Source organism: Budorcas taxicolor, chromosome 7 (genome assembly GCF_023091745.1).
Source record: "Budorcas taxicolor isolate Tak-1 chromosome 7, Takin1.1, whole genome shotgun sequence".
NCBI classification, from domain to species: domain Eukaryota; kingdom Metazoa; phylum Chordata; class Mammalia; order Artiodactyla; family Bovidae; genus Budorcas; species Budorcas taxicolor.
In genome coordinates, this window is record NC_068916.1 from 52,132,117 (window position 1) to 52,158,397 (window position 26,281).

The following is a 26,281-nucleotide window of genomic DNA, read 5'->3' on the forward strand; positions in this document are numbered from 1 at the left end:
GGTGGGCTGTTTCTGTGTAAGAGATGAGGGCTCCTGGTGTGTATGGATGGAGTGATGAGCTCGGAGTAGTATGCTGGAAGAGCAGGATCGGGAGGCGATGATTGCGTCGCGTCTCGGTTTTTGTCGCTGCCTGAGTATCTGTGTATAATTGTTAAATGCGGCTGTGTATGCGTGCAGCATGATTGTGCACATATAATCGGTGTCTGATTGACCGTAATGGTGCCTGTGGGAGTGTACCGTGTGTGTGTAATCGGCTAGCGGGTCCGCAGTGGAGGAGGGATTTCTGAGCGCGACGTGGCAGTGCGCAGTTGTCTGTCTGCCGCTGTCTCCAGGCAGAAGAGCAGACCCGTGCGAGGGGGCGACGCGCGCTGAACAGAGCTGGAGCGGGGGCTGTGGACGCTTCCTGAGTTCCGCCTCTTCCCTGCTCAAGTGACCACCCTGAGCACCCTCCCGGCTGCTCGGGAGGAGGGTGGACTCTCCTTTGCCCGCCCTCCCCCCCACCTCAGGGGGCTTGGGAATGCCGCGAGGGTGGGAGGGAGGGAATGCCAGAGGCCCAGTGTATAGCTTGCGCCTGTTTTCCCATCTGGAATTCACATTCTAGGTTACACTCTGTAGCAAAGCCATGGAAACGGCAGGGTTCGCCGCTTCCTTACGTGTGTGCAGGAAAGGGGGAGGGGGGGGGGGGGGTCCAGGGGACAGAGGGCACGCCGGACATTGGATTGCCCGCAGACCAAACGGCCTCCCTTCTTCCTCTCTCGGCGCTTTCACTACTGGCCTAGCCCACCTCCCGCCTCCTCCCAGGAAAGAGAGATTGGAGGTTGCTGCCGCCAAAGCTGCAGGCAACAGAGTGGGAGGAAAGGCCAGAAGGCGCGGAAGGATAGACCGACCCACTAGGGTTATGAGGAAAGGTCGGTGAGGGCGAGGGCATGCCCAGCGGCAGGGTGGGGGTGGCTGTCTCTGGACATCCTGTGTGCTTTCCTGGGGTGGGTCAGGCGTCTGCGAGCGCCTGAAGTCCGTTGTCATGGAAACCGAGCCTTCCACATAAGCTTCTGGGGGCAGCCTTCTTGCGGGGGAGGAAGGGTGGTGTGCGCGGCCTGAGATGGAAGCAGGGTTGTTTCTGAGAGCCAGGCTGCAGAGGGCGGGGTGTCGGTCCCCTGGGTTCTATTCCAGGCGCGGCAGGAGACTGGCAGAGCAGAGCATGCGAGCAGCTGTGGTTGGTCCCGATTGGTGAGTGTGCCTGTGCGGCCTAAGCCAGAAATGTGCGGCCTCCAAGGGTAGGGAGGAAGGATGCAGGGAGCCCGCCTCCACATCCCCAGCCATCCTGAAGAGGTAGCTGCCCAGGCTGCTGGGCTACTTAATGAGGCTTTTAGTTCCAGAGCTGTCCAAATGGCCTCGTGTCCTCTCCAAGCCCCTCCTTGTCTATCCTGGGTCTGGGCTGTAAGGTTTCTTTGTGCAGGCCACTGCGTGCTCAAACAAGTCTGAGCATCAAGACGTCTGTCTTTTGACTTCTGCTGGGCAGGCTCAGGTTTCCACCCCAGGGTGAGCCCCAGCCGGGAAGGTGGTCTGTGGCCACCAAGTGTGTCCACAGGGAGAGGAATGTGGGAGAACGTCAGTCACAGGCTTCCCTTAGCAAGAGAGGCCCAGGAACTGCCAAGAAACTGCAGGTGAAGTCTGGAGTCATGGGGAGGTGGGGATGGGGTCCCAGAAAAGGGCTGAGCTAACAGGCATCAGTGCAGAAGGGCAGGGGCTGAACTGGGGCCCCACTCCCTTACAGAGACAGCCAGCCCTGCACCCAGCCAGCACATGAAGGTGCCACCACCCTTCTGATGATCTGTCAAGTCAGTCACAGGCTTGAGGCAGGACAACCGGGGAGGAGCCTGAATGACAGTGAAAAGAGTGCAGAAACTCACAAAGGAAGCTGTGCGGCAGTACTGTTTCAATGCTTTATTAACAGTTGGAAACAAACCCAACAAACTGGAGGTGATGACATCCCAGAAGCCCAAGAGGCAAGGGAAACAGGTTTGCATTTTGTCCCTTTATTGTTATTATTATTAAACGCATCTTAGCAAAAGTAGATTAAAAAAGAAAGGGTCAAAGCCCCAGATGTCAGCAGGGAGGAGGGGATTGAGGAGAGTAGCAGGACCCCCCGATCATAGTCCTCCCAGCACTAGCTCAGGGGGGCTGCTGGTGCCCCACTGGAGACAGGCTCTAGCAACCAGAACCCTTCTGCCCAGCCTCAAGGCCTCCCTGGGGGCGCCTGAGGTCTCCTAAGCTCCCCTTGCTCTAAGAACTATACTTTGGGGCCAGGCTTTTCCAGTGCCATTCTCACCCCCTACCTGGGAGTGGGAAGCTGAGAGGAGCACAGAAGGGCAAAGTGTTACCTTTAGCCAGAGGATCTGAGCTTCCTGTGGCTGTGGCCACTGAAGCATGTGGCCTTCCCACTGCTGAAGAGAGAACAGGGTGGGGCGTCCCTGGGCCCACTTCTCCAGAGCGTCCAGTTAGCATCTGCACATTTGGCTTGATAAATATATTAAATTTATAAAAATTCTTTGTTGTTTGAGAGCTCCTATTACGCTTAGGCCTGGTCCAGCTCAACCAGAGAAGAGCTGCCTCTGGCCCCCAAGTCAGATGTTGGGGGTAAGAGTCTGCACTGGCCTCAAGGGCCCAGAGGCTTGAGGGCTGAGTGGAGGTCCAGAGGGGTTGCTCAGAATTGAGACTTGTGGTGAGAAATCCCAGGGACTCTGGAACCTGGCATCAAAGCCTCTTATATTACGGAGGGGAAAGGAGGAAGGGTTATTTTTCTTTAAAAAAAAAAAAAATTCATATAAAAATAGATCCATTTGCAAAACAATTTCTCAACCAGGAGGCTCCACCTCCCCTTTCCTTGGAGACTGAGGGTAAGGTGTGGGGATGGTCACAGGACAGCCCACACTTTCAGATGAGACCAAAGCTCTGGGGAGGGTGTGAGGAGGAGGGCCCGTGGCTCAGCCGGGGGCTGGTACCGGGGGCTGGTACTGGGGGAGGGTCGAGAGAGGCCAGGGCAGGCTCTGTCCCACCCTGCCTGCCCGCCCCCAGGCCCTGGCCTAGGCCACAGCAGGACAGGTCAACGTGGTCTAGGTCCTCCTTGTTTGGGGAGGTCTTTCTCAAATGGTGGGGTGGGAGGGGGATCTGCTCCCCACTTCCTTGGAAGCACCTCCCAGTGCCTCCCCACCAGTAATAGACAACAGGAGCAAGGGCAGGCAGAGCAGAGCTGGGAGATGGAGCCCAGAGGTTCCTAAGCCCATGCTGCTCTCAGGATGAGAGAAAACACAACAGAAAAGCACAAACCCAGCACGACTGACCTAGGCAAAGCCCACTGAGAGGCAGGGGCTGAGAGAGCAGGTGGGCCTTGTCTGAGATGAGGCCCCAGAGAACAGTGGAGACACTTGGGGTTAAGGCAGCAAACACAGAGCCTGCTTTGGTAACAAGAGCCAGGACTGCCCCGGTTGGGCTCAGGCCCCCCCACACTGCCCTTTCCTCTGGCCTCCAGGCAGCTGAAGCTGTGTGCGATGGGCAGAGAGCAGCATGCCGGAGAGTAAGGTGGGGGTCAGGGTGATGGAAGCGGCCACCGCAGAGGAACACCTCCGCGACCCTTCAGGCACATGCTGCAGGCGGGACAGTCTGGGGCTCCACCGAGGAGCTGCCGTGGCCCCAGGACCTGGCTTAGCTTGCACGGCCAAGCAACTCTGTGGTCTCCTCGAGGATGGTGGGGACTCCCTCCTTCTTAGGCATCTTGGCAGGAACACAGGTCATGGCATCCTCCTTGGTCAGCTCTGAGACTAGCTGAGATGTGGCTGCACACGCTGCCTTCCTGGCGCCTGCAAGAGAAGACATGCGCCATCTTGTCCACAGAAGGCCAGTCTGCTGTCTCCATCTCTACAGCAGATACTCGGCCAGTAGCCATGCACACGCATTGCCCCGGGTCAGTTCAGAGGCCCTTCTTGTAAAGGAGGGGAAGAGCGCCAAGGACACATGGAAGATACCTTTGTTGGGGTAGGAGTGGGGGCAGAGCACGTTGCAGGCAGGGAGAGCAAGCCTGGCTCTCACATTCCTTTGTGACAAGCAGTACAAGAGTGTAAATACAGCTCTGCAGACAGAGCAGGGCTCAAGTATCAGCAGGGAGAGAGATAAGTACTCAAAAGCTGTTTTCTCATTGGAGAGTCATTGGATGTAAACAGACTTAAGCTTAGTAAACAGTAGTAGTATTTTGTTTTCTTGGCAGTCCTCATGGAAGCTCCTAGGCCAAAACCACTGTCAGTCAGCCCAGGGCAGGGCAGGCCTTCGCAGGTGGCCAGAGGGGCTCCTGCACAGGAGCAGCAGCCACGCACGGTCACCACCCGAGGCCACCCCACCTGTGTTCAACCCTCCCCCTTGGGCCATGCCCGCACAGCGAGCTCTTGTCCACCTCTTCAAGGGCAGCAGTGGGGATCCGAAGGCCAAGGGCAAGTGTGCGGTGTGTGTGGGTGTGTGAAGGGGGAAGGGTGAGGGAAGGTATGTCGGGGAGGCCAGGAGGAACCCTAGAGAGACCTCAGCCTGACAGGCTAAGGGCTAGTGAAGAGAAGAACCAATCCCTCCACGAATTCCTGTCCTAACCGCTGGGAGTTGTCCCCAGACTCTCACTAATTCACAGACTCCATGTTCCTGGTCCTGGTCCCTCAAGCTGGGCCCGAGCCTATCTCCTGCTGTCTGCCGCTTCCCGCGCCTCTGAGCAGCCAGAGAGACTGCGGGGCACGAAGAGCAGCCTGCCTGGGGTCAAAGAAGCCAGACACAAAGGCCACAGATGGTGTAATTCCCTTTCTATGAAATGTCTAGAATGGGCAAATCCAGAGACAGTAGATTTGTGGTTGCAAGGGCCTGGGGGAGGAGATAAAGGGGGTGTGACTGCTAATGGGCATGGGGTCTTTTTGGGGGGTGATGAAATGTTCTGGAATTAGTGGTGATGGCTGCACAACCTTGTGAATATACTGAAACCACAACTGTGTACTTTAAAAGGGTGAATTTTAGGACTGTGATTGATATATCAATTAAAATAAAATAACTCAGCTCTGGGTCACAGGAAAGCTGGGTGGAGAAAGCAGCGCCTAAACCTTGAAGAAGCAGACAGAGGACAGAAGGCCACACTCTTGAGTGCAGGACAGGGCAGCGGCGGGTGCTAGCAGGAAGGAAGAGGTCCTGAAGAGCCAGTGAAGCAAGCGTCCACCCTGCCTTCCTGGGACCAGCAAAAAGCTTGAGGTGGGACGGAAGCCAAACAGGGTCAGGGGGCACAGGCTTTCCCCAGGGCTGTCCGCCTCTGCAGAAGCGTGACCCAGAGCATACACACAGGTAAGGGGGAGCACACGGCATGCCCACGGGTTACCAGTTTATAGATCTCCTCCTCCTCCTCCCAGGGACTGGGATTGTCTAAGAGGAGAAAGACCAGTGAAGAGCCTGGCTGCAGGCAGAGGGGGAAGGCGTGCGGCGGCGACTACAGGACTTCACATCCCTTGTGGTGCTGCCTCAGGGACCGACCAGAGAGGGAAGGGGCCCATGGGAGTGCGACTAGGATGGTCTTCTATCTCCAGCAAAATCTGCTTCAGACCTGCTTGGTTTTGGCTCATTTTTTAAATACACCCTCCTCTAGGAGCCTGCTTCTCATGTCCGGAAAGGTGGTGGCTGATTCTTCGAATTCAGTCACCAGCATTTGAGAAAATATTCCAATTATATTTGTTTGTATGTGACTCAAGGGCTAAGTACATGTTAAAATACTACTTCCTGACTTTGGACCCAGGGGAAAGGAACTACAGGAGCATTCATCTTGGACAACATGGGCAAAGTCAGAATTCAAGTGGGAAGTATCTGCAGCTGTTTCTCTCTTGGGTTTCTTCCTCTGAACTCAGAAGATACCAGTTTGTACCTAGTCATGCATGTCTCTATATTCTTCTAGATTAAAAAAGCTGCCGATGCATTACAGATTCATAAAAATGGTTGGAGGGTAAGTCGGAAAAGACCACAATTTCCCTTTTAAGCCTAGAAAGTGGGGATACCTGATGTGGCCTAAGGTCAGAACAAGAAAACTCCTGTGGGAACTGGGAATAGGATCAAGGAATCCTGGCTGCCACCCTAGCTTCAGGGCCGCAGCTTGATCCTCCCGCAGATGCCCTCTCCGAGCCTTTCCCTAACTTGGGTACTTGTTGAGACTATTGAAAAGTAGCCACAGAAGCATATTTTGCTTCTGTGGGACCCGGGAGCCCTAATCTTGAGACACTGGTCAAAGCTCTCTGAGGCCAGATTCCTACACGTTAGGGCTGAGCCAGATAAAAACACTAGCAAAATCAGGCATAGATGAATTAGAAAAAGGTATTTATAAAACACAGGCTAGGAACTGCTACTATGGAGGAAGTATTCTTGTTAACGAGCTTCCTTAGGGAAGAGGAAACTGGGACAGATGCGGCAGTCACCGCCACCCTGAAGAGCTCCCCACTGTCGGAAGCACTCCTAATTATAATTCCTGTCCTATTTTTATTAATACAGAAGTGGAGGGAGATATAAGTGGTGCTAGAGGAAACACTCTTAAGTTCTCTAGACATGTGGACATCGGAAATTTCCCTGAACCGATTTCACCACATCCAGGGCTCTCCTTGGCAGAAGGAGTGTTTGTAAAGTATTTCTGGCACACACAGAGGGCTCACCATCATTTCCTGCTCCTCACACAGGCCTTGTGGAAAGAGTCCTGGACCTGGATTCATAAAAGCAGGCTCCGGTTCTGGCTCTATCAGCAGATCTTGGCAAGACCTTACCTGGGTTTCAAGCCCTGTTACCTAAGAGAAGGTGAGCTGCTAAACACTCTTTAGAGAGGAGATCTTTAGAGCTGGTCCCAACTCTAAGGTTCCATCCGTGTAGGGGGAGCTTAGCAGGAAGCTGGGAAGTGGCAGGGGGAAGGAAAGGGAGACAGAGATGAATTTCTTTCTTTCCTTCACTTTTATCCCAGTGAGCAGATGGCCTGTATATAAGAAGCCACAATTCAGACATGGAGATAAAGTTGAGTCACTAAAACCAGAAGCTGACTCAGACAGCCTGAAATATCTGCTGTAATACAATCACATGGATTCTTCCCCCTGACACTCACAGCATTGTTCTCCCACGCCCTGCAGATCACAGCAGTCTCCATGTCACTTTTAATGAACCAGCCCTGATAGTCACTCTCCTCTTTCGGCTCCTCAATGGGTCTTTGTACACTGGTCACTCCCTCAGGTCTCCAGAGACCAGATTTTTTTTAAACATTCCTTTAAATCCCAGGGCAGAAGCTAGTATCTTTGACTATGGACAGCTGCCTCTCTGGGATTGAGGAGGGCTGTGAGGCAGACCTGTGTGATAGCACTCTGGTTTCCCGGCTCAGAGCAGCCAGTCGGCAGCAATAGTCAGAGACAGCCAAGCAAAGGGTGAGCCAGCTATAGCCATAGCCACCCAGGGAACCCACAGTCACCAGGGCCTTTCCAGTTTTACAGTGTGGCCTTCTGGGTCCAACCTTTCTTTTCTCCTCTTAACCCAACTCTCCTCTTAGACATGAAGAAACTGAGTCCCAGAAATCTGTCTCGAGTAATCTAGACAGCATCAGTTAGATCCGACATTGGGTCTTCTGACCCATCTAGGCCTGTGCTCTGGGCGCTCGACTGTGCTGCCTAGCCTTCTGCTTCATGGCGCCAAGCCCCTCACTCGGAAGTGAATGTACCAGCGGCGACAGGGCTTATCAGAGTAACAAGAAGTGTTTCCCCTGAGAGCTTCTCCCAGATATGGTCAGTGTATTTAGTGACCCCAGAGCCCAGAAAGCTAAGGACGGACCCAGTTCTGAAAGCATGTAGTTGTCATTTTCACCTAGGTCTCCTCCTCCTTTTCGCACTGGGAAACAGTACTTCGACTAATTCAAGTCTCCTGCGGAGAGGTTAGGTTTTACCAAAATCCCTGCTGCTTTGGCCTATAAGTCCTGGTTTCCCACCTGGAAAGAAGTGGGCAATGGGGTATCCCCGGGAGAGGGAAGCCATTGATGTCTGGTTCCCTGTGTTCAGGAAGCATCTGGGATTCTGGTTCAGTTCCACAGGAAGATGAAAAGGGAATTCCCCACCTCAAGTCTGATGAAGGCTGGCAGTTAGCTAACAGGATGGAGGAAAACAGGGAGAGGTGGTATGTTTTTGTTTATCTGGAAACGCTTAATGTCAGGCCACATCACCTTATATGGTGGGGAGGAAACAATGTCGCAAGACTCTCTAAAGACTAAAGACAAAAAATACTACTAGCTTCACACTCTACCCATACCCAGATCTGTAAGACTAAACATACATCTCGGAAGATCTAAACCCACCATACTCACCTCTCTCCTCCTCTAGACAGGCTGTACTCAGAGGATGCCAGGAAACAGATAAGAGTTATAGCCAGACATTCTTCTGTTTAGGGAACATTCTGAAGTCATACAGAAGAGCCCTCAGAAGGGAATTTCCCTGCGGATATTCAGCATATGGGCAGAAACAGGCAGGCATTCTCATAGTGATCCGGTGTTGGGCCAGGGCACTGTGTGGGGCGAGCGCTCCGCACCCTGGATCGTAAGGTTCTCCTTACAGGCTGAGGCAGGCGCCATTGGGCCTACGGACGCCACTGTCAATAGCTCAGCAGTGGCCAAAGCAAACTGCACAACAGCCTCAAAGCGAAGCTCCTATCGCACAGGCCTACAGAACACATCAGCCAGGGAGGAGGGAACAAAGCTCAAGGCCGCCTTTTCTGTCATGCCCACCCTTCAACCTAGGAAGGAAGCCCGCATTCCCAGTCCCAAAGGGCCTTCACCAGACTGTGCAGGGCAGGTTGTGAGGAGGAGCTCTGGATCTATCTTCTTCTCGAACAGTCTCTGCCGACTATCCACTTTCCTCAAAGGCGATTTATCTGTTGATCTTTCCCCACACTAATGCCTAGATCATTTGTCCTATCCCCATAATAATTCTTAGAGGCTCTGGCTCAACGTAATCCACTTAAATCTTCCGAAAGGCAGGCGAGGGGGCTGGTAAACAGGGAAGGCGAGTATGGTACAGCCTGACTACCCCTTGGGAAAAAAGGAGGTTCTCAGACACAGCATGAGCTTTGGTCAAGATGCTCTTCCACATCCTTATTTAACACATCTGGAGAGAATGACACCCAGCCTTCTCTTTATAGGATTCTATACTATTATCCTCTGTTTCTTCTGTTTGTGAAGTTGAAAGTAAGGATGCTTATTTTCCTTGTATTCCTATATCTAATGTATGGTTTTGAATTTACATCAATTTTTTGTTACCCAGATGCCTACCCAAATCTATGTCTTGCACAATGGTTTGCTTATCCTACATTTCTGCCTCAAGAATGAAGAGAAACGTAAGAATAACCAAATGTTATATCTGTTGTCAGTCCCGCAAATCCTAGTTCTCCACATCAGTCCTTTCTAACAATTAGAAGAGGACTGGATAATCCACTCTAGGTGCAGGGACATCGTGGGGAAGTTTCTAAACCCTCAGAACATCATCACCTGCTCTTTAGCCTAAAATGAGCAGAAGCAGAGAGGCTTTCACCTCCTTCCTTCAGCACCCAGGCTGGGCTCCGCTTGCTGACTTACCCTGACGGGGTCCTCTCTTCCGTCGGAATGCTGCGCCTGACTGCAGGGCTTCCAGAAGACTGTCCATCACACCTGTCTCATCACCCTCTGTCGTGAACAAAGATGGAGATGTAAGCTTTTCAGCCCGAGCAGCATCCATGGGTTGAGCCACATACACAAAAATGAATTTCCACTATATGTATAGCCTGCCGTCGCCCAGTTTCTGGGCATCTCCACTGTATGTACAGCTTGCCCTCATTCAGTTTCTGGGGGCTCGGCACACAGCGGGCTCAGTCTCAGGTTTCACAGTCCCTGTTTACTTGTGTCTGTTTGCAAATGGTTCAAACATTAGGTTTCACTGGCTACCAGCCACTGTAGACCCTGGATAATGTCCCTGCAGTGCCGCCGCCCTTCCCATCCCCATCAAAACCAGCACAGACAACTGCCCGACTCCAAGACTGGGGTGAATACAGAGACTGGGATTATGAAGTTAATAAGGAACTAGGTCACTCTCTTTATCCTACATAAACCCCTCATGGAAAGCCTGGTTCCAGTTTCAGAGCAAGGCTGAGGAGAGACCACCTCTCAAGAGTGCGTTTCACTTAAGTACTGCCCCCAGTGGCTGCATCTTCCTGAAGTCAGCTCACAATCTAAGAGGAGCTGCTGGTTGGAATACAAAGAGTTAATGTAGAATCCTTATTCCAGCTCGGCTCTGTTTCCATGGCAACAGCTAAGGGTGGTGAAATCTTAAACTGAAATCCCTAGGAGCCAGCAGGCTGCTAGCCGTAAAGCTGGGCTCACTGCTCCCAGCGCCACCTGCTGGCTGAACACCACCAGTGCAGCTGACCTACATTCCAACCTCATTTATTTGCCCTGGGGACGTGGACCAGGGCAGGGCCCCCTGTGCTGACTGATGACTGTGTTCAGCCTTCATCCCACAAATCAGCTGGACTCCACCTTTCCCTATTACGCCCTAAACAATAACTAGGCACAAACCCTAGAGGCTTGGGGAGAAGCGGGGAAAGGTGAAGGATATATCTCACATGGGCTTATTATCAGATCAAAGTTTGTGGCTTACATACAACTGGATTAAGGGCAGGGGAACTGCTTCCCAAAAAAATATAAAGAAAAAATAGAAATGCAGGGTGCTTCAGGTCCCTAATCATACCACAGCCGGAGTGGCCAAAGTAAAGTCCCTGGGAGCAAAAATGCTGGAGTGGCCCCTCACCCCTTGCGCTCAGCACAGCACTGATTCTTGCCAGACCCAGCAGCCCGGAGAACCTCTTTACTTAGATGGCTCGTAGCCCCTCAGGGTCAAGAAGGGTGGCATCAGCTCAGGGCCATGTAATGGATGCTGGATTTCCGCTGCCCACAGAGAGAGCAGCCAGAGAGCGCAGGGAGTCGGCAGCAGGAAAGAAGCAGAAACAGGAAACAGAGGGCCAGTAATTGAGGCCATATGTTTCAACAAAGACATGCTCTGAGAGTGAAATACAAAGTCCGCTGAAGAAAGAAGAGGGTGGCCGGCTCCCCTGCCCCCTTTGCAGAAGTTCAGTCCATTTACAGTCTGATAGGGGGGTACAACTGTGCGAAGGTCCTGGGCACACAACCCTTAGTGAAATAAGCAGAAAGGGGAGACAAACCATTAAAAGACAGGAGCAGGGCCAGGAAAACAATCTGAGGAAATGAGCACAAGATGCTGTAGAGGGTATGAAAACCGGACAGGGAGACTCTTGGACAAGCAGAAGGCAAGCATACATATTACGGCACCACTAAGTCACTGCGGAGACGAGACACAGTGCAGCAAAGGAGGGAAAGACAGAGTGGAGCGCTGCAGCGCGTGTGTTCAGAGCCAGGGGTAGAAGTCCAGCGTCAGGACCGCGGAGGCAGAAGGCTGCCAGCAGCGCCTGCCAGGAGCTGTGCTCTGGCCTCTAGATTTAGACCGAGCAGCCTTCCAGCTGATCCTGTCTCCGCCCATCGGCCCTTCGCTTCTCACCAGCATTCATGTCTATGAGTTGCTCTCTCTTCTGCTGCTTCTCCAACCGCTCCTTCTCTGCCTTCTCCTTGGCCAGCTTTGCTCGCCGCATCTTCTCCTCTGTCTCCCGCCGCTTCTGGTTCTCCTTGACGGCTTGCTGGGGGGAGAGGGGAGTGAACACATGGGCACGAAGGCACTCACACATGTGCACTGCTGCTACTGCTACTGCTAAGTCGCTTCAGTCGTGTCTGACTCTGCGACCCCACAGACGGCAGCCCACCACGCTCCCCCGTCCCTGGGATTCTCCAGGCAAGAACACTGGAGTGGGTTGCCATTTCCTTCTCCAATCACACATGTGCACACCCACCACCAACCAACATGAACCCAGTGGAAGGTGAGAAAGGTGGACAGAAGCGCCACTTCGCAGGCCTCCCTGCTGGCAGCTGCTGCTTCTATCACTCAGTCGTGTCCGACTCTTCCGACCCTGTGGGCTGCAGGCTGGTCAGGCTCTTCTGTCCATGGGATTTCCCACACAAGAATACTAGAGTGGGTTGCCATTCCCTTCTGCAGGGGATCTTCCCAACCCAGGGACTGAACTCTAGTCTCCTGCTTGGCAGGCAGGTTCTTTACCACTGAGCCACTAGGGAAGGCCATCCCTGCTTACCACAAACATATTCTTAAAGTTGTGCAGATCCATGAAGAATTCTTCCACAGACACCTTCTTGGGGTCAAAGAGGAAGTACTCGCCCAGCTCCTTGTAGAGCATCTCCATGTTAGAGTGCATCATCCGCAGCTTGTTGTACTGTTCCTGTGCATCCTTCACAAAGCTGTGCAGCAGCAAGTCAAGAACCAACACCAGGAAGCAGACCAGCTTCTCCAGCCCTGGGAACACTCACACGTGCATACTGCTATCTGTACACACGGATGTGTAACAGCGCTGTTCATATCAGCAAAACCCAGAAGCAACTGAAACATCCAAACAGGGAAACAGTACACCCTTGACTATGGTATTCCTACAGGACAGGGGCTAGCAATTCAAAAAAGAGACTGTTCTGCATCCACTGCTGTGTAAACGGGGCCCAAACATATGAAATGCTAAGGCAATACAATAATGCAGTTTTCACTAAAATAAATTCATCAGGTTGCAAATCAGTCCAGTGGCAGTAGTTATCTTTGAGAAGAGGAGGGGGGAGGGGACATGTTGTGTGTGTGTGATGGGGCAGGGAGCAAGGTCCAAAGGAGACTTATACTTTATCTGCAAGGCTTGATGCAAAACACAGCAATGAGAATGCTTTTCAGAACTCTGTACTTGGTGAAACCACATTTTCTAAAGAGGAAGAATTGTATGCCATCAGTTTAACCTGTTGCCCCACCATGGGAAGTTCTTTCTTTTCCTGGGTGGCAACTCCCTCCTTTCAAGAAAGGATATGGTCATTTTTTCAACAAACTTGTCTTTCTCTTCTGTGGCAGCTGGAAAATTCTGAATATCACGTTCCACGTCGGAAATCTGTTTCTTCATCTGATCTAGGTTCTTTTGCAAGTTTTCCGCAGAAACTAAAGTAGACACAGAAACAGACAGCAAGAGCTCACTACCTCCAGCCTCAAGACCCTGTTCTGTCCTCCAGGGCACAGCTATGGTCTGTACTTAATTATTTTAGTTCTCTTCTGTACTCTCCAACTGTTTCACACATTTTTCCAGTGAAACTAAAATTACTTGATGATTAAACCTCCAACCTTCATAAGCTGTACAATACTAAGAAGAGAAGAGAGGCTTCATTTAATTTAACAAGAATCTATGAAATCCCTCAGGATCTTGTTCTCATTTATTTTAGAGAACAGGGTTTGAGAGGAAGGAGACATACACAGAAATACAGGGGGAGGGCAGAAATCTGTTCCCATTTCTACGAAATGCTGCTTTTTCTTTGCCTAGTCCTAGAATGGTGAGGCCTGGTTTTTGTTATCCCAGTCTATGCTTTCTGAATAAGAAAAACTGTTAACTTAAACTACAAATACCTGCCTTTCTTCCAGTTGTTTTCTGGTGTCTGATGTTTCCCTAGGAAGGGGAAGAGTGCTTCCCACTTTCACACATGGAGCTTTCCTGCTTTCTCTTCTGCCCCATACCCCTCCCTGTGGCTTAGACACCACACCGGTATCGTCCCATTCCCACTTGTAACTGTCTAAACTGAAAATGATCTAAAATCTAGATTGATTCTTTCCCTACCCTGGGCAGAGATTTCTGGGGCTTGGAACCCCCTTCTAGCTTCACCCCAATCTGCCTCACCTCGGCTGGCTTTCTCCACGTGGGCAAGCTCGTCTGGGAACTTCAGGACCTCGGGATGATCATGCTCACACAACTCAGCCAAGAAGTGCAACAACGTCATCTTCTGATCTGTGGACTTGGTGTCTCGAAGCTTGGACAGGAAAAGGGGAAGAGGGTGAGTCCTGACACCCAAGGCCACCTCAGACCAACAGCAGTCTGCCATACTGGGCTCCCGGAGGCCATGGCCTCCCTTCCCTCGTCCCGCTCACCTTACAAAGGAAGCTGATGTTGAAGCCAAAAGCACCAGCATTCCTGGAGCCAGCATTCATATAGTTTCCGACGAGCAAGGTTATCTCCAGGAGGTTAGAGAAGTTCTCGCTCTTTCGCACCTCCTCACACGCGGCAGTCACCGAGACGATCTCGGGCTTGATGTTCTCCACCTGCTCCCCAAACTGCAGCTTGAAGAGGATGGCGTTGAGGCGAGGCCGCAGGCGGGGTACTGCACCCATCTGAGGAGAGACAAGGAGTCCACTACAGCCAGCAGAGAGAGAAAAGGAAGGGACCGATACAGGCCTACGCCTCCTATAGCAGGATCTGAGTTACAGAGTAGGGAGGAGAAAGATGGGCTAGACATGGACCAGAGGCTGGAAGCAAGTGTCCTGATGCTCTTGCGGAAGAGGGGGTCAGAGAAGAGCCTGAGCCACAGGCCTCACTCACCACCACACCAAACTGCTCTGACTCAGCCAAATCATCATATTCGTCCTTCAGTTCAGAAAGCATTTTTAACTGCTCTGGCTCTGGCATCTGCTTAATGAGGTTCTGAAAGAGAGAAGGGATTGTCTCAGTTAGAGCGGGGTGAGCTGACAATGGGAGCCTCCTGTCAGGCCCTCACTCTGCCCGAGGACCACTAAGGAGGAAACATGGGCTGGGGTCAGGTGGTTGGGGAGGCATCCAATGAGACGGCAGGACTTTTGAAAAATATACCAGAAATAACCTGATCACCAGAGGGATGGAAGCTTATCCAAAGCTAGCATTCTTTAAGTCAATGATACTTAAGAGAGTCCTCATGGTCTAAGCAGAGAGGAGACAGACTGGTGTTGAGTGATGCAGAGAGCCAGCGCCAGGATGAGCCTGCTCCTTACCTGGATCATGGACTCAGTGAGAACAGACTCATTCACCTCCAGGATGACATTCTTGATCTCATGATAGGGCATGCGGAAGGAACCCAAAAAGATTGCTGCCAGGAAATGAGATACAAAGACATGTTTTTCTCAGTCTCTTCTGCCTTCCAGCCCATCCTACAAACCTACTTTGGACAATTTTCCGAGGGATGCTCTCGTGAAGTCATGATCAGAAACCTCCACCAGCTCCTCACTGTATAGTTAATATCCAAGTTTCTGAGCCCAGTGTTTCAGGTTCCCACCTCCCAGCTTTCCCCTGTGCGAATCCCCACATTTGTATCACTCACACACCAGCCACACTGTTCCAAGCACCACATTCTACAAACACTGTGACTGACTCCTTGTCTTTGCTCACACAGGAAATCTTTGATCTATCTATATACATTAAAAACATTCACCCCATTCTATTTCAGTTCCTCATTCCCTGACTCTATCCTCAGAGCTGCCACTGCCTTGAAATGCTCTGATTTTTAAACTGCCATATCCCACACCCTAACACTTCTCATCCTTCCAGTTCTCACTTACTAGTTCCCCAATTGACTCTTCAACCTCATCAGTGTGCTCTTGCGTGCACACACTCTCTCACGAGAGAGACAACCATTCCGTTTTCTCTGCATGTCTCAGTTCTAGTTGGCTTTCTCTATTTAACCCAGACCCTGTGGTCTGCCCTTTCATTCCCGCCCTATTACTACAACAATTCTTACTCTCTGGTTTCTTCTCCTTCCAGTCCCTGGTTAACCCAGCCATCTCATTTTCTTCCCTTACACCTGGGCTGATGGACACTGCAGATCAGATTCTATGAAGAGGCACTGATGATGGCCAGGAACCCTCTGCATGTCCCCAGTCCATGATCTCTTGCCAGCTCCTCCATAAAAAATGGCCCTGTTCTCCCAAATGTCCCACCACTTCCTTATTTGTTCTAAAAAGATCTTGTTTCTTTTTAATGTGAAAAATTGAAGGTACTGGTCAAATTACTTGCTAAGCTTTCTCTTATGTCACTTACAAACTGAGCACTGGGGCTCTCAGCTGGAACCAGACTAGGAAAGGCTTGAGTAAGGACTATTTTCGAATCATCTAGACCGTGCGCTGACACTTCTCTAAGTTTAGCAGAACTAGATCCATGCACCCAGCCTTTTCTCACATTTCAACAGCCCTAAGGACCTCTTCCTTCAGCATATACAGACAGCCTTCCACATCCATGGACACAGAGGGCAGACTGTTCCACACCATTTTATACAAAGTGGTATCGCTGGAGGTCCTGGAACCCCACAGGTATCAGGGACAATTGTACACATAATCAAGCTTTTTCTATCTCAAACAAACAAACAAACAAAAAACACCAGTCTATTCTCTCTTCCACATTCTCATTAACTCTTCTGTCCCCACAAAGTCAGTGGAAAAATGACAATTATTCGTTGAGTGCATATTCCATGTAAGACCTAGTATCATAAACACAATCTACACATACGATCTCATTTAACCCTATTTATAATAATGTGTAAGTCTGTATTATTAGCCGCATTTGACAGAAAAGGAAACTAATACTTAAGAACTTAACCCACCTGTCCAAGGTCACACTGCTACTAAGGACTGGAGCCAGGATTTAAATACAAATGGAGTCCAGAGTTCTGTTTGTACCACTGAAGTTATACTGAAATGATTCCTGCCCAGGTCACTGCCTTTCCTAATGCCAGATCCTCATTTTACTCGACCGCCACTCCCACTTTTAGGACTGTGTCAGACTATTTTCCTTGCTGCTCCCTTCCAGTTTTTTGAGGACTCCGTTTTTGTTACTTGTCTCCTCAATGTTAATGACCTTCAAAGTAAATTAATGGTTTTAACTCTGACTCATATGCTATCCTCCTAAATTCATATCTCCAGTCAGACCTTCCGCCTGATATACCCAAAAGCCTAATACACTCCTGGAGGAGTCCCACAGGAATCTTAAATTCTGTCCTAAAATCAAATCAATCATTTCTACCCACCACCGTGCAGCCTCTCATTCACGTCCACCACTTCTCCCACAAAAGACAGGAAAATTCAGCAGGAGCAGATTCTACTTCCATAAAGGGTACCACTCTCTACAGAGGGATCTTAACCTAAGAAAACATCTCCTCTCTATCAATCACTAAGTTCCATTAATTCTCTCTTCTTAGTATCTTCTGCCTTCATATCCATTTTTATAACTTCAGTTTCAGCCCTGATCACCTCTCACCTAGTTTGAAGCAATAACATAACACATCTTCCCGTCTCCTAGCAATCCAGCCTCAAAATCACTGCTGAAGTAGTCCTCCCCAAGATTATAGAGGGCTGTATCTCTCACTTTTTTGATTAAAACCCCTCCAATGACTTCCATAGTTTTCAGGACAAAATACATACCTCTTAGCCTAAGCCTACCAGGACGTCTGTATCATCTAGCCTCTCTATTTCTTGAAAACTTCTTCAACCACCATTCCCCCACAGATGGCCTTTACTCAGCTGCTTTCAAGTACTGCACTTCCTGAACTGGGATGTTACCTCATGCCTCTGTGCCTTCACACATGCTGATCCCTACGCCTGAAATGAGACAAGCCAGCCCTCACCCTTCCTTTAGCCTGCTGTTAACAGTTTTAACTCATTTAGAATGACCTCGAGGCTGAGCTCCCTCCAGCACTCCTCCCATGTGGTTCAGACCTTACCCAGGGCTCTAATAATCATCCAGGCACACCTCCATCACAGCACTCAACACATCGTGCTATTACCGGATTTCCTTTTTCATCTCCACCAGACATATGGCTCATGAGGATGACCTTATTCAGTTTTGCCTCCCCGCCATATAAGAGGCATTTAATAATCACTGAATCACTAAACAATACTTCCTAGACCATCCTAAACTCAATTCTCTTCCTAAATTTTGTTTTCCATATTGATATCATTCAACTGGAAATAACAATGTACTACCCCACAGTCTTTTATCATTTTCTAAAATAAAAATTACTCATTTTTATGTTGCTAGAGATAATCTTGAGAAGAGCAACTATTATGCCTCACATCACTTTAGTTCCCATAAAAAGACTTATCTACAGACACTACTCGGTGATATTTGTTGTCAATGATCTAATATTATATAGTCAAGAATGATGTAAAAGCTTACTATTCTCATTATATTACTGACTTAATGAGGACATATACCCAGAAGTTAACTGTGTGACCTTGGCTAAGTCGTAACATCTGAACTTTAGTTTTCTCACTTGGTAAAATGGGGACAATAGCCACGTCACCCCACTATGAGTGGGTTTTATGGAATACATACCCTTTCGTCTCTGGAACACATGCCTGCTGCTGCTGCTAAGTCGCTTCAGTCGTGTCCGACTCTGTGCAACCCCATAGACGGCAGCCCACTAGGCTCCTCTGTCCCTGGGATTCTCCAGGCTAGAATACTAGAGTGGGTTGCCATTTCCTTCTCCAATGCATGAAAGTGAAAAGTGAAAGTGAAGTCGCTCAGTCGTGCCTGACTCTTAGCGACCCCAGGGACTGCAGCCTACCAGGCTTCTCCGTCCATGGGATTTTCCAGGCAAGAGTACTAGAGTGGGGTGCCATTGCCTTCTCCGGGAACACATGCCTAGTATGTGCCTAATAGAGCCTGAAAGCTGGGAGACCATCAAATATTTGTTGAACGAATATTTAAATCTTTATTACTCAACATAAAGTCAGGAGATCGACAGTTAAAATGAACAAAAAAATGAACATTCATGCTGATCATTAAATACGACCTATAACAACTTTGCAGAGGAGTTTTGATCTGAAATTTGCCAGCAAGCAGAGTTATGAGTATAAGGAGCAAGTTCAGAACAGAACTCTTTGAAGCTACTGATCCTACTCTGAGAAGCACAGGATTTACATTATTTATTCTAACCACCAAGTTATTTTACATTTAACTGAAGTCATGCCAGTACCCACCTATAAAGGAAATACCTAAAAGAAAATGAGAAAGAAGGAAATATGCGATGGGTAGAAAATTTTTGTTAGATTTTCTATGGATGCAATGGAAATAGTTAGGGCTCTGAAATAAAACCTGAGGGTTAACTCTGAGACCTGTCTCTTATTCGCTATGTGACGAGGCAAATTCCTTAAAGTCCTATTGCCTTTATTTTCTTACCATAAAACTAGATACTAACAACCATGCGGTACTATTGAAGGGAGTAGATATCAGATATTTACTATGCAATGCCAAGTATATAGCAGGAATTATTAAGTTTCATATCAAGGGACCCTGGATCCACCAGAATTAGGCTCTCAGAAGAACTCCTTCACATTTCAAATTGCTGGGACTGCAGAGTTACTCACAGAGATTCTGGGCTGTCTTGGAATCCAACACCTTTAACTCTTTCACTTTTTTCTTTTGCAGAGATTTCTTTTCTTCTCCACCTTCCTGATCCTTCTTGGCTAGTGAGAGAAAGATTAGAAAAGTATGATTAAGGACAGGCCACATCTATCCCGAAAGGAACTACTATCCCATCCTAGAGAGGCCCTTTACTTCTCTATCCGTAATGGTCTTCCTATTAAAGTTCCTCAAAGCTAACCTCCTCTTTAACCACCCAATCTTCTATTACTGACTTCCCTCTCTAGCCGTAATAAATATGCCATTTTCATTTCTTTAGTAGTTAACAGTAATACTTTCTTACCCAGAGTCTATCTACTTGTAGGGAACAGCAAACATTCTTTCTGAGGAAGACCAAATAGTAAGTATTTTAGGCTTTGCAGACTATTGTGGTCTATCTCAACAGCTCAACTCTGCCACTACAGCAGGAAAGCTGTCACAGACAATACATAAACCAATGGACATGACTATGTCTCCAGTGAAATTTTATTTACAAAAATAAGTGGTCTGCTTAAGAGTATGGTTTGCTAATCCCTGTACTAGAGTCTTCCACTAGCATTATCCTTTTGTGCTATTATTACTTCTCTCTCAAGACCTATCTTGACCATGAATTCCCTATAAACATTTTCTTGATTTCCCCAAATGGTTATGATTTCTCCCTGAATCCCCACTGTATCTGATACAACTTTACAGCAAGTCCTCTCACTGACTTTGTTATAAGCAAATATAGTCTCTCCTTCACAAGAGAAGGACTTTGTTATTCTTCTTTGAAAATACAGCATAAAAATATATTGCTAGTAAGATCTTCAATATCATGTTCGTACACACACAGAAGGTATAATATACTCCTTTCCTTCTTCCACACTCTTCTCAGATTATCCAAAGCCAATGTATTCTTCCCTGATAGATGGAGTCACTCTCTGCATTGAGGAGCTAATTTTCCTGGTATTTGTTACTTAGATTTCATTCAACAATTAATAATTCAATGTTCATGATATTTCACATGTATCATCTTGATCTTTTTAAATCCTGCGTTACTTTTTAAGCGTGCATACCTTCCCACCCCATTTGGATTTTGAACTTCAAGAGCATAGGCAAAATAATCCTTCACTGTATCACTCCCTCAGCACCTGGCATGACAGCTAGCTAGTACCATTCTCTCAAAAATGATGTACACTGCCCACTGAGAAGGACTGAGGAGCAGACAGAAAGAAAAACAGGACTGGACAGACAGTTGTAAAATATTCTGTCAACTTTTCAGAAAGCTGTATGGGACTATCTTGGTAAGAAGTATCCAGAAAGTGACAAAGCTAACTGCTTCTGAGGAGAAGAGTAGCGTGCTTGACTATGGACATGGGAGGAATACTGTTCAACACAAACTCTATTATACTATTTGAGTTTTAAACCATTGAAAAGTATTACCTGGTATAAATAAATAAGAAAGAAAGCAAATGAAAAGAAAGTTATATGGCAAATGATACAAAGAACTATTAATAAAAAAACACATCCTTTGGCCTGATAGTTCTAACTGAAGAAGGAAAAATGCTAAATGGATGAAGATTAGTTATTTAAATAAAGACTTACTGAGTACCCATATGTGCCAGGCTCGGTTCCAGGCACCAGGAATAAAAGAAAATACAGAAAAACTCCTGCCTTCATGGAATTTATATTCTAACAAAGAGAAATAGACAATAAATCAGCTAATAGATAAAATAGTACATAGGTGATCTAAGTGCTATGAAAAGAAAACCAAGTAGGGAAGAGAACTGGGGGTTTAGATGAGGGGATGAATTATAACTTGAGTGGGGTGACCAGGGAAGGTTTTAGTGAGAATGTCACATGACAGTAAAAACCTTTTATAAGGTGAGAAACCAAAGCAATTCAGGCAGCAGGAACAACAAATGCAAAAGCCTGATGGAAAGAGGAAGAACAAAAAGCTCATTAGTGGTGGAGTGGATGGAATGAGGGGGAGAGCTGGAGTGAAGTCAGAGAGGATCCAAAGACAGATCATATAAAAATGAAAATCAGAGGTAATCAGATAAAAATTTAGACTTAAAACACCCAGACTGTATCATAAAAACTTAGAAGTGGAGCGGCAAAGTGCAAATAAATCTCTCATTTATGAGTAAAATGAAAAGAGAGATCACTGCTGATGTTGAAAAACAAAAATAGACTTGTGTTGCTTGGTAATAAGATTAAAATACAACTGTATGTAGAATTCAAGGCAAGTACTAGAAGTAATGAAGAACTAATAATGAACAATTTAGTAAAGATGACAGATAAAAGACAAGCACACGAACTTCCAGTTTCACCAAAATAGAGTATCCCCATGTGGAGGAAATATTATGTCTAAAAATTGGGGAAGGTATAGGGATCAAAATTGAAATACAGTTTCTATACTTCACACGGACTGGCAAGACACAAATCATTAGACTGGGAGAAGTACATATAATGCAATACCGAGAGCAACACCTAAGCGAACCGTATAAAGTGATATACTCAGGCATTAAAAATATATCAAAATGGAATAAAAAATATTTTTTAAAAAACCCACAGAAAAGTAAGGAAAAAAGAGGAAACATAACAGAAAACACAGTGGCAGACTTAAGCCGTAACATATCAGTAGTCACCTTTAATATAAATGATCTAAACCCTAGGCCCCTCACCCTCAACCTCAGTAAAGGCAGAAGCCCAGGGATGACCTGTGGCCCCCTACCCATGTCTCTTCTCAGTCCTTTAATGTGTGGCCTAAGGCATGCTGTGTCAGGACCTGCCAGCAATGAAACCTTGTTTTGGGGGTTCTCTGATGCATGTTGCTGAGATGCATCTTGCAATCATAATAAGAACCACAAAGGCTGGTCCAGCCACAACACTGGCCCAAGTGATTGCCCCCAGACATGCCCAAGTAACAGCATTGCTAGGCTGAGACCTACACAAAACACTGGCAGAGTAGATTAACAAAAGACCCAATAAAATGTTGTGTGTAAGAAATTTTCTTCAAATATAAAGGCTGAATGTTAAAGGCTGAAAACAGATATATCATGCAAGCATAAACAAACAAAAAAAAAGTACAGTGGCTATATGCTATCCAGTGAGTAGACTTCGGAGCAAAGAAAATAGCTAGAGACAATGAGGGACATTACATGATGATTAAAGGATCACTGCCTTGTCATGGCGAAGGGACTTGTCTAACTCAATGAAGCTACGAGCTATGAGTCATGCCACACAGGGCCACCCAAGATGGACGGGTCATAGTGGACGGTTCTGACAAAATGTGATTCACTGGGGGAGCAAGTGGCAAACCAACCCAGAATTCTTGCTGACACTGAAAGATGAGCCCCCCAGGTCAGGAGGTGTCCAACACGCTACCGAGGAAGAACAGAGAATAACTACTAATAGCTGCAAAAAGAATAAAGCACCTGGGCCAAAGTGGAAACGATGCTCAGTTATGGATGTGTCTGGTGATGACAGGAAAATCCAATCAATTCAATGAGGATGGTAAGGAACAGCATATTACACAGGAACGTGGAATGTTAGGTCCATGAATCAAGGTAAATTGGATGTGGCCAAGCAGGAGATGGCAAGAGTAAACACCGACATCTTAGGAATCAGTGAACTAAAATGGACGGGAATGGGTGAATTTGATTCAGATAAATGTTATATCTACTACTGTGGGCAGAAATCCCACAGAAGAAATGGAGTAGCTCTCATAGTCAACAAAAGAACCTGAAATTCAGTACTTGGGTGTAACCTCAAAAATGACACAATGATCTCAGTTTGTTTCCAAGGCAAATCATTGAACATCACAGTAATCCAAGTCTATGCCGCTACCACCGATGCCAAAGAAGCTGATCAGTTCTATGAAGATCTACAAGACATCCTAGAACTAACATGAAAAAAAAGATGTCCTATTCATCATAGGAGACTGGAATGCAAAAGTAGGAAGTCAAGAGATACCTGGAGTAAACAGGTAAGTTTGGCCTTAGAATACAAAATGAAGCAGAGCAAAGGCTAACAGAATTTTTCCAGGAGAACTGCTCATAGCAAACACCCTTTTTCAACAACACAAGAGACAACTTACAAATGGACATCACCAAATAGTCAATACCAAAATCAGATTGATTACATTCTTTGTAGTTGAAGATGGAAAAGCTCTATACAGTCAGCAGGAACAAGACCTGGAGCTGACTGTGGCTCAGATCATGAGTTCCTCATAGCAAAATTCAGGCTTAAACTAAAGAAAGTGGAGAAAACCACTAGGCCAGTCAGGTATGATCTAAGTCAAATTCCCTATGATACACAGTGGAGGTGACAAATAGATTCAAGGAATTAGATCTGGTAAACAGAGTGCCTGAAGAACTAGGGACAGAAGTTCATAACATTGTACAGGAGGCAGTCAACAAAACCATCCCAAAGAGAGGGGAGAAGGCAAAGCTGATTGTCTGAGGAAGCTTTACAAATAGCTGAGAAAAGAAGAGAAGTGAAAAGCAAAAGGCAAAAGGGAAAGGTATACCCAACTGCATGCAGAGTTCCAGAGAACAATAAGGAGAGACGAGAAGGCCTTCTTCAATGAGCAATGCACAGAAATAGAGGAAAACAACGGAAGAGCAAAGACTAGAGATCTCTTTAAGAAAACTGGAGATATCAAAGAAACATTTCATCCCAAGATTGACACAATGAAGGACAGAAATGGTAAAGACCTAACAGAAGCAGAACAGATCAAGAAGAGATGGCATAAGTACACATAAGATCTTAATGACCCGGATTAAAAAAAGATCTTAATGACCCAGATAACCATGAGCATGTGGTCCACTCACCCAGAGCCAGACATTCTGGAGTGTGAAGTCAAGTGGGCCTTAGGAAGCATTGCTACCAATAAAGCTAGTGGAGATGATGGAATTCCAGCAAAGCTGGAATTTAAAATCCTAAAAGACGATGCTTAAAGGGCTGCACTCAATATGTCAGCAAATTTGGAAAACCCAGCAGTGGTCACATGGCTGGGAAAGGTCAATCTTCATCCCAATTCCTAAGAAGGGCAGTACCAAAGAATGTTCAAACTACCGGACAATTGCATTCATCTCACATGCTAGTAAGGTTATGCTCAAAATTCTCCAAGCTAGGCTTCAACAGTACATGAACCAAGAAATTCCAGATGTTCAAGTTGGGTTTATAAAAGGTAGAGGGACCAGAGATTAAATTGCCGACATTAGCTGGATCACAGAGAAAGCAAGGGAATTTCAGAAAAACATCTACCTCTGTTTCATTGACTAAAACCTTTGACAGTGTGGATCATAACAAACTGTGAACAACTCTGAAAGAGATGGGAGTACCAGACCATCTTACCTGTCTCCTGAGAAACCTGTATGTGGGCCAAGAAGCAACAGTTAGAACCTTCTATGGAACAACTGACTGGTTCAAAATTGAAAAAGGAGTACGACAAGGGTGTTTATTTATTTTTTTAAGAGTGTTCATTGTCACCCTGTTTACTAACTTATATGCAAGAGCACATCACGCAACATGCCAGGCTGGATGAGTGGCAAGCTGGAATCAAGATTGCTGGGAGAAATACCAACAACCTTAGACATGCAGATGATACCATTTTAATGGCAGAAAGTGAAGAGGAACTAAAGAACCTTTTGATGAGGGTGAATGGAGAGAGTGAAAAAGCCAACTTAAAACTCAGTATTAAACTAAGATCATGACATCTGGTCCCATCACTTCATGGCAAATAGAGGAGAAAAAAGTGGAAGCAGTGACATATTTCTTCTTCCTGTGCTCTAAAACCACTGCAGATTGTGACTGCAGCCATGAAATTAGATGATTGCTCCTTGTCAGGAAATCTATGACAAACCTAAAAATGTCTTAAAAAGCAAAGACATCACTTTGCCGACAGAGGTCTGTGTAGTCAAGGCTATGGTCTTTCCAGCAGTCATGTACAGATGTGAGAGCGGGACCATAAAGGAGACAGAGCGCCAAAGCATTGATGCTTTCTAAGTGCGGTGCTGGAGAAGACTCTTCAGAGTCCCTTGGACAACAGGAGATCAAATCAGCCAATCTTAAAGGAAATCAGCCCTTAATACTCACTTGAAGGACTGATGCTGAAGCTGAAGTTCTAACACTTTGGCTACCTAATGCGAACAGCCAACTCCCTGGAAAAGACCCTGATGCTGGGAAACATGGAAGGCAAAAAAAGAGGGTGACAGAGGATGAGATGGTTGGATGGCATCACTGATTCAAGGACAAGAATGTGGGAAAACTCCAGGAGATGGTGAGGGACAGGGAGGCCCACCATGCTGCAGTCTATGGGGTGGCAAAGAGCAGGACATGACTTGGCAACAGAACAACCATCACCACCACCACCAGGAAGACATAACAACTCTAAATGTGTAATGTACCAAACAACAGAGCCTTAAATGCGAGAAACAAAGACTGCTAAGAGATGAAATGAGAAAACCAGCATAGCCAAGCCATGATAATACTTCAAGATATTAATATCCTATCTCAGTAATGGCTGAAACTCTATACAAAAAATCATCAAAGATATAGAAGTGAACAGTAAAATCAATCAACAGCGTCTAATTGATATATTCATATATAGGACACTTCACCCAACAATAGCAGAATACTTTTAAAGTGCTCACTGAATATCTACCAAGAAAAATATCTACTTGGGCCATAAAATAAACCTCAACAAATTTAAAGGATTAAAATCATAGATCATGTTCTCTGACCATAAAGGTATCAAACTGTTAATATAAATAACAGAAAGATACAGAAAATATTCAAACACTTGGAAACTAAAGAACCACTTCTAAATAATTTGTGAGTCCAAACAGAAAGTCTCAAGATAAAATTTAAAAATACATTAGAAATGAATGAAAAT

At 47.0% G+C, this 26,281-nt stretch overlaps 1 protein-coding gene across 1 annotated transcript in view; it reads right to left on the minus strand.

The window, feature by feature from the left end:
- Positions 1–1,929: 1,929 nt before the first annotated feature.
- Positions 1,930–26,281, minus strand: part of DIAPH1 (diaphanous related formin 1) — a 116,018-nt gene continuing 91,666 nt past the window's right edge. The window contains exons 19-28 of the mRNA XM_052643611.1: positions 19,365–19,463; positions 15,000–15,094; positions 14,575–14,676; positions 14,127–14,366; positions 13,879–14,008; positions 13,027–13,151; positions 12,262–12,426; positions 11,619–11,754; positions 9,647–9,733; positions 1,930–3,857 (exon numbers count right to left, since the gene is read on the minus strand). Of these exons, the coding sequence (XP_052499571.1) occupies positions 3,703–3,857; positions 9,647–9,733; positions 11,619–11,754; positions 12,262–12,426; positions 13,027–13,151; positions 13,879–14,008; positions 14,127–14,366; positions 14,575–14,676; positions 15,000–15,094; positions 19,365–19,463 (1,334 nt within the window). The 3' untranslated portion in view covers positions 1,930–3,702. The remainder of the gene's footprint in view (positions 3,858–9,646; positions 9,734–11,618; positions 11,755–12,261; positions 12,427–13,026; positions 13,152–13,878; positions 14,009–14,126; positions 14,367–14,574; positions 14,677–14,999; positions 15,095–19,364; positions 19,464–26,281) is intronic.